Below are 8,958 nucleotides of genomic sequence, written 5' to 3'. Positions count from 1 at the left end.
AGGACTGGCTGTTTCTGCTGGATCATGCCACTGCTGCTGATTCACATTTGGCATCCTGACACTACTGAACTAGACGTCTGGTATCCTGACAACAGAGATTGACATCGTNCCAAAGAACTGCTAAACAGATCCATAACCCCTTGTCCTATTTACCATCTTTTCTCCCCTACCTTTAGACCGTGGGCTAAAAGGGGTGGGGGTTGAAGCATTTGAAAACCCTTATTAATGTAGGTTTGGGAAAATATAAGCTTACATAGGTAGGTACAGATTTGTCCTATCCTGCATCACTAGGTAATCAATCTCCCCTATTTTTGCCTGGAAGTTCACGTACGTGCTGGGATATGGTTGATAACTTGAGGGAAGGTCACATTTTAAAGAGTAACAGAGAACCCACTATGGTTCCTGAACTCACCAAGGCCATCACAGAGCTTTCGGCTGAGGCTTTAGAGTAAAGTATTAAATTATAAATAATTACCATGGATAGGAAAGTTAGGATAACCCTAATAATTCTTCTTATAACTTATCTGTGCTACAGAGAGTTTTTAGCAGATATTAGTTATCCCCATTTTGCAGGTGAAACATTGTTTATAAAAAAATAAATTCTAGAATTCAATAAAAAAAAAAAGAAAGAAAAAAAATGAATAGTATGTAAATATAGAGAAAATGAACATGCTTCAAACCTCTGCCAAATCTGGGTTCAAATCCTACCTTGTGTATCTACTGCATCCTAGACTTGTAATCTGGGCAAATTACCATTAGATTTATAATTTGGGCTAATCACCATCAGACTTGTAATCTGAGTCAATTACCATTGCTCCTTTGTGCCCATGCTGAGGCACATGTCCCAGATTTTTTTGCTTTTGTTTTAATCAGCAAAAATATGTCACAGAAGATTATTATAAAGATTGTATGACATTATACAGATATAGAATACAGAAAGACTATATATGTGCATATATATATATATACTCAAATAGAATGAAAACCTCAAACTCACAGAGTTTGCCTCCTGAATGCTGGAATTAAAGGCATGTGCCACCATGTCTTGCTTACAAGATTGGACTCATTGTAGAAAGCATTTCCAGAGTTCTGGCAAAGGTCGACCAGAATGCTAAGTTAGATATGGCCTTAGAGATAGCCACTTTGACATGTAATTTTAAAGACATGCAAATTTCTCTCCAGATGTTGAGTGACTTAGTGTTAAACATATAATGAAACAATCAGGATAAAACATGTTTCCTGGTTATAGGCAGGTCATACAACAGCTTTTACAAACTCTTGGTACATACTGTACCCTAACTGTGAGTCAGGGGACTCTTCTAAGGCTGGGGCAGTAGAGGAGAGTCACACAGTCAAGCTCATTGGGGTACTCACCTTCAGTACTGGAGAGAGGGGTGCTATCACATTTGCTCTCACACTGCTGCATGGATGGAGGCCGGACAGTTTCTGGACAGTCAACAGATGCCTGTCCAGTATAGGAAAGGCACTGGACAGTTCGCATTTGTTGTCCAAGGCCACACTGAGCAGAGCACTAAATTCAAAGATATTGAAAAAAAAATACTGATTGTCACTGTTTATCAGATAAAAATATTGTACATATTAACTTTTAAAGACCTTATGGAATCTTTATTGAGAGGCATATGACTTGTTCATTTTACTATGGAATTGGTTTCAAAACTCAAGAATTGAATTGTTTTAGAAAACAGAGACCATATAGTACTCAGAAGACAAGGGATGGCAATTTCTTGGGCTGCCATAACTATTCCAAACAAGTTTGGCAGAATTAAGAAGAGAGTAAGGAGGATATCTCATAGAAGAAGTAAAACAGGGATGCATGGGGTCATTCAGTGAGCCAACTTCTTACCACAAGCCTGGTGACCTGAGTTCTATTGTTGGAATCCACATAGAGGTGGAAGGAGAGAACTGACTCCAGAGAGTTGTCCTAGGACTTATATATGCCCACTGTGGCACATGTGTGTGCATGTACACATTTGGCTTTTTTACATGGGTGCTGGGGATTATAACTTAGGCTCACATGCTTACACAGCAAGCAATTTACCTACTGAGCCATTTCACCAGCCATTAGCAATTTACTTTCTGTGATATTATTATTACTAAAGAGAGTCACAGTATATAGTACAGGCTGGCCTTGATCTCAAGAACCTCCTGCCTTCGTCTCCCACTCACTACAAAGTGAGTTCCAGTACAGCCAGGGGCCAGGGCTATACAGAGAAACCTGTCTCAAACAAACAAACAAACATACAAACAAACAAAACAACAAATTGAATCATAAAATAGTTTGGTATATATAAGACACATGTCAATAGGCCTATATATATTATTTCCTAATTCACAATATACATCAGAGAAAAGTAATTTGAAGTATAAGTATTATTAATTTTTTATCTTATCAAACACATGGGTATTTGAATTAAGGCTCCAAAAGCTTCATTGTGAGGTTAGGAGGAATTATATGCTTTATGAGTGGAAAAGCTAAAAGCTAAGACATTGGTATTAACTGATTTATTACTAAATTAGTTGAGAACTGTAGTTCCAGTGCTGTGGCTTATTTACATTCTATTTATTGAATCTATTTGACATTGAACTTGAAATGCTAGGATCCAAAGAACAGGTGAACTTGGGATTTATGGGGTTTGAATGGTAGTGCACGCCTATTAGTAACAGGGATCCCTGTTTGAGACAGGAGGATTGTGAGTTTGAAGCCAGTATGGCATACACAAAGTTTTGGCCCTTTATAATAAACTCCCAAATAATAACAGGAACAATAATAATGCTAGAAATAGAGTAGAATGATTACAGATGTGGAGAAATGTGGCTAAGTGGGGATGTGTCCACAGCTGGTCTCAATGGCTTATATAGTCATATAGGTAGATCTCATACTTAGGATTTCTATGAGTTAATTCTTACTCTTAAGCCTTCACAATGATGGAATCTAAAAGCTTAGGTTTGGATCTCAAAGGAGCCCACATCTGGCTGCCTTACCTGGCCCCAGTCTCCTGTCACCCAGCGGGGAGGAGGGCAGCGGCCCAGACTGCAGCGGATGCGAGCAGGAGGCTTGCTCTCCTCTGGACACTGTGCAGCTGGGAACGTTTTAGAAAGGTCACTGCTCTTGCACAGAACAATCCGATGCTTGAATCCTGAACCACATTTTGGAGTACACTGGAAATAAAAACAAATATTAACTAGCAACTATTTAAATACAGGAAAGCGTGAAGAAAGTCTTGAAGTAAATGTGAATATGTATAAAATACACACTTAGGGAAACACTCAGTTTTGAAGCTCCTTCCACAGTCAGTAAAGGGAAGCACTTGTATCTTTTCCCTAAGGTCTTTAAGAGCTCAAATCAATGTTTGCTTTTCTTGGCTAACGTTTTCTTCTTCTATTAGGGATAGGCTCATTCTTCTATTCTTTCCTTTTCTTGGCCTCCCTCAGCTGTGATAAGATTCTGCTAAGTTCTGGAATGTGGAAGCTTACTGGGTGTAGTCTTTGAAAGGGAACTTTTATATTATTAGTGAACCACAGGAACGTGTCTTTATAGAGCAAGTTGGCAGTGGATTAGATCAAGTATTTTCACAGTATCAAGAATATATGCCTACAGGAAAGGGTTATTGCATAAACACCTCTGGTCTTCCTCATGTTCATAAGTCACAAACATTAAGAATTGGGTGTCTGCTCTTCAAAAGAAGAAAACGACACTTCTTCCTATGTCACAAATCCTTTCCTTTGCATGTCTCTAAAAGCAGTGGCTGACTAAAGTTCTACAGTTTTCAGAACCTTTTTTCCAAATCTCTTTTCCTCTCAGTCAATGAGGGTCTTATACACATGTGCAAGATGTTATTTGAACCTTTCATTCAGACATATTTCCTGATCTTCTATAGCAGTGGTTTTCAACCTGTGGGTTGTAACCCCTTTGGCAAACTTCTATCTCTAAACAAGTTCATAATTCTTAACAGTAACAAAATTACAGTTATGAAGCATCAACAAAGATAACTGACAGTTGGAAGTCACCACAGCATGAAGAACTGTATAAAAGAACCACAGTGCTAAGAAGGTTGAGAACTACTGGTCCAGAGGAATTACATGAACTTGAGGGGTGGGTCATGAAAGAAAAAGAGAGTCTCTATACTCAACATGCCTGTATTCTTATTTAGGAGACAGGCATGGGAAAAAAGACTAATACCACATATTATGAGAGTGAGCATAGAAATTAAATTCTTGTGTGCTTCCTCAGCATTGGCTTTTGACTGGTTTTATCAGCCATAGTCTTTGAGCTTGGCATATTGGCATAGAAAGGGAGAAAAATATTGAGTGTTTATTTTTTCAGATTAAAAAAAGTCAAAGATTCTATATAGTCTCTTTATCACAATGAATCCAGTAATGGAAAATCTTTCCTCCAACTTAGAGGAAGGCTCAGTAAGATGCATTTTAAGGAAGACAACACACAGTTCTAAGATCCCTTCAGTGGAGGCAAAGATAGGGGTTAAAATCAGAAACAAAATCTTGATGTATTACTCATTTTCACAGCCAAATCAACAAACATATCACTATTGCCACACTCTTCCCACATAAACCACAGCTTTCATTCATCCAACTCTTTTCAGATATGATTTGTCTCCATTTCTATCACCATGAGTTACATTTCAAACAAGTATCATTTCCCACATGGTATTTTACCACTACTCCCTAATAGTCCAGCTTTCTGCCTTTAACTCACAACAACACATTTTATGAACTTTACAGGAAAAGCATCTCATGAGGGTCCCAGAGGATAAAAGGAACTCCTGTACATTTCTGCACATTGTTAGTCCACTCGATCTTAGTCAAAAGCTGAGAAGTGTTCACACATTCTTGTTCAATGAGTACACTGGGTCTGGGTCCTACAGAGCTAGCCACAAACACTCCATCTCTATAGTCAGACCATCAACTCTGTTCTTTACATACTTTATTACTTAAGTGCAATAATAAAATTAGATTAAAAAAATCACTTCTAAGAAAATAGTAAAGGCAGGGGCTGCCACTTAGAACAGGTCCATTCAGAGTGTGACCATCCAGCACATCCTTCTGATCAGACAGAGGAGGGAGCAGGAGAGCACGAGAGTCTTCAAAGGATATGTCCAAAGAAAATAGGCTGCAGTTTTCAAAAGATTGGGTTAAAAAGATATGAAATGTGGCTGGTTCCTCTCCAGAGCCACCTTCTCCCACCTGAGCGATGCTGCTTTTCTAAGGCAGAGGGTGCTGGCTTTTGGTGCTGTTCATCCTTCCTTACATTTTATCCCATTTAGGGAAGAGCTAGACTTATTGGTAAAGGAAGGAAAGGGAAACCCACCTTTGCACAATAAACAGGCATGACAGACAACAACCATTTCCTCCCTCTTGACAAAAAAATGGCAATAAAGATGGTGTTCAACTAGGCAGTAATGCCAGCACTCCTTAAATGATGCTCTGCACCTGACAGGTTTCCTAGGTCATCTGCATCTGGGGAGAAATCTCAGGCGCTGGTCCCAGCATGTGCACTCTGCTTCCCCACACTTCTTTCCTCTAGGCTTGTGATTCAGCTGTCTTAGACAGGATGTCAGAAGTGTGATTCAGTGTCCTCGCAGGCACATGCACTTTCAGGGATGCCTCTGTGCTTCTTAAGCCACCAAGAGCATCACTCCAGAGACCAGCAAAGTAGAATAAAAATTACAAAAGAAGTATAAATTTAACCTGTGTGAATTAAATCCAGAAGGACACCTTGTATTTACTGAAAAGCTTCCACCTCAATGCCATTTAAAGGTCTCCTTCTTCTAAGTGATTGTGTTTGCAGGGATATGGAGAACCAAGGTACTATGCCTGAGAGGTGTGGGACAGAGAACACAGTTGCCATGTAGAAGTCAGAGGAATGCAGCTTGAGAGGGCTGCGTGACTGGGCCTAGGGCAGCAAAGATGAAATATAGATTTTAGTAAGCAATAACTCGGGAATATCAGAGGGGGGTTGGGTTAGCCATGTGGACGTTAGGAAGTGGTCCAGCCATTGAGCTGTTTTAGGCATATCAAAATATAAGTGTGGGATTGCAAGCTTGTACAACCACACTGGAAATCAATCTGGCGGTTCCTCAGAAAATTGGACATAGTACTACCAGAGGATCCAGCAATACCTCTTCTGGGTATACACCCAGAAGATCTTCCAACTGGTAATAAGGACACATGCTCCACTATGTTCATAGCAGCCTTATTTATAATAGCCAGAAGCTGGAAAGAACCCAGATGTCCTTCAATAGAGGAATGGATACAGAAAATGTGGTATATTTATACAATGGAGTACTACTCAGCTATTAAAACAATGAATTTATGAAATTCTTGGGCAAATGGTTGTATCTGGAGGATATCATCCTTAGTGAGGTATCCCAATCACAAAAGAAGTCACTAGATATGCACTCACTGATAAGTGGATATTAGTCCAGAAATTTAGAATACCCAAGATACATTTTGCAAAACACAAGAAAACCAGGAAGGAAGACCATCGTGTGGATACTTCATTCCTCCTTATAATAGGAAACAAAATACCCATGAAAGGATATAGATACAGAGACAAAATTTAGAGCTAAGATGAAAGGATGGGTCCATCCAGAGACTATCCAGAAACTACCCCACCCAGGGATCCATCCCATCATCAGCCACCAAACCCAGACACTATTGCACATGCCAGCAAGATTCTGCTGAAGGGACCCTGATATAGCTGCCTCTTGTGAGGCTATGCCAGTGCCTGGCAAACACAGAAGTGGATGCTCACAGTCAGCTATTGGATGGAACACAGGGTCCCCAGTGGAGGAGCTAGAGAAAGTATCCAAGGAGCTGAACGGGGCTGCAACCCTATAAGTGGAACAACAATATGAACTAACCAGTACCCCCGGAGCTCGAGTCTCTAGCTGCATATGTAGCAGAAGATGGCCTATTCAGCCATCATTGGGAAGAGAGGCCCCTTGGTCTTGCAAACTTTATATGACCCAGCACAGGGGAATGCCAGGGCCAAGAAGTGGGAGTGGGTGGGTAGGGGAGCAGGGGCGGGGGGGNGGGTATAGGGAACTTTCGGGATAGCATTTGAAATGTAAATAAAGAAAATATCTAATAAAAAATGGGAAAAAATATAAGTGTGTGTGTGTGTGTGTGTGTGTGTGTGTGTGTGTGTGTGTATTTCTTTCATTTGGGGACCCAGAACATTGGGGCGGGTATAGAGGAGCATCGCTGCTGCTGGGATAAATTTGAGTTGCTTTAATTGGGTCTAGCTATACTGCAGAGTGTATGAAGGTGACCCATTATGGCTCATTATAATACTTAATACACCCTCTTGAGAGGAGATTTCAAATGTGACATATGAAGGTATATCTAGAACTACATATAGCAGAACATAAGCAAGGAAGCCCACACTATGCAAGTAACCCCAAAACCCATGAAATATGACAGGAAAGCCCCATCTTTGATATAGCATTGCACTTGAATTTCTAAATCTTTCTCTGCTTGGGCCTACTTCTTTTGGAAATATGGAATACTTCTTAACAAATTCTCTAGCTTTACATTTCTACATGTCTACATGTCTCTGTTGAATTCTTTGTTTGGGGACACAAAACCCTGGAATCCTTCTGAAGGTGATTACAAACCTTCATATCAGTACACATCTCCCTGACCATCTCAACTATGAGTTTCTATATAGTTATAAATTTATGTATCACAGCTCCCTGTTATCAAATGCTATTACAATGTGCTCTAGTTACATGAGCCTATAAGGACCTTTTATTTTCTCCATATTGCCTATGCCTGGAAGCATTCAATTATACTTATGGGTTTGACACCCTAAAATGGTTGAAGCCAATTATATTGTCTTCCATTATAATTTTTAATATAACAAATTTGTCATCATTATTGGTCATCATCCATACATTTTCATACTGGGCATGAATATTCACAACCATGCAGAATGGCTATTGGTATCAGTGCACTTCATTTTCAGGTGAATTTAGGCATTCATGCACTCCCTATGGGGGAAAGAAATATGTTTTCTTTTCTAAAACCACAGACAAGATCATACCAATGTCTATATGCTTGACTGAAACTAGGATTCCAAGTAATCACTACTGCCCAGGATGTGATCACAAAGACTGTAGTATAGCCAAGCTGCTTGAGAGAATACCCACATTCCTCCCAGAGATTCTATGAATAACTGCTCAGAATTTTTGCTCCTGTGATCCATATTTTTTTAATGAGAGGAAGTTGAAGTCTTTCAATGTAGCCTTGCCTGGATGGTTTCAAACCTATAGAGGTTTGTCTGCCTGTCTTCTAGTTGCTAGGATTAAAAGTGTGACCACTACTTCCAGGGATTATCTTAACAAGGCCATTCAAGGAGAAGGGAATAGTTACACACAGAGGTTCCTAAAGAAACATCTTTAAAGTTTTTGTTTGCTTCTGACAAACTCAAGAAAATTCCCAAAGCAAGGGGCACAATATTTCTAGCAGGATATAATAGAACAGAACCTAATATGCATCCTGTTTCATCGACTTGAAAGAATACTCTTTCGGTATCCATTTTCCTTAACATTAATCAATACTACAGAAGGACTCAGCTCTTTTACTAAAAATGTGAGGAGAGTATAGAGCAGTGGTTCTCAACCTGTGGGTCATAAGTGACCCCTTCCCAGGGAGTTGCTTAACACCGTTGGAAAACACAGATATTTTCATTATCATTCATAACAGTAGCAAATTACAGTCATTAAGTAGCAATGAAAGTAGTTTTATAATAATTTTATGGTTGGGGGTCATCACAGGATGAGGAATTATGTTAAAAGGTTACCGCCTTAGGAAGGTGAGGGCTACCTGTATAGAGAGTGTGTGTTTGCATGCTTGGATGTATCATGCGTACTGATGGGTCAAGAATTAACTGCTTGCCGGGGGGGGGGGGGGGGG

The 8,958-nt window shown here is 39.8% G+C and overlaps 1 protein-coding gene across 2 annotated transcripts in view; it reads right to left on the bottom strand.

Annotated features, from left to right (window-relative positions):
• Positions 1–8,958, bottom strand: part of Adamts6 (ADAM metallopeptidase with thrombospondin type 1 motif 6) — a 219,101-nt gene that overhangs the window by 10,633 nt on the left and 199,510 nt on the right. For both annotated transcript variants that reach the window (XM_029544066.1, XM_029544065.1), the window contains 2 exons: positions 3,004–3,180; positions 1,375–1,531 (listed from right to left, as the gene is read on the bottom strand). In XM_029544066.1, coding sequence (XP_029399926.1) covers positions 1,375–1,531; positions 3,004–3,180 — 334 coding nt within the window. The remainder of the gene's footprint in view (positions 1–1,374; positions 1,532–3,003; positions 3,181–8,958) is intronic.

Source organism: Mus pahari, chromosome 11 (genome assembly GCF_900095145.1).
Source record: "Mus pahari chromosome 11, PAHARI_EIJ_v1.1, whole genome shotgun sequence".
Classification (NCBI taxonomy): Eukaryota; Metazoa; Chordata; class Mammalia; order Rodentia; family Muridae; genus Mus; species Mus pahari.
Note: the sequence above shows the minus strand (reverse complement) of the source record. Positions and strands in the feature narration are given on the sequence as shown.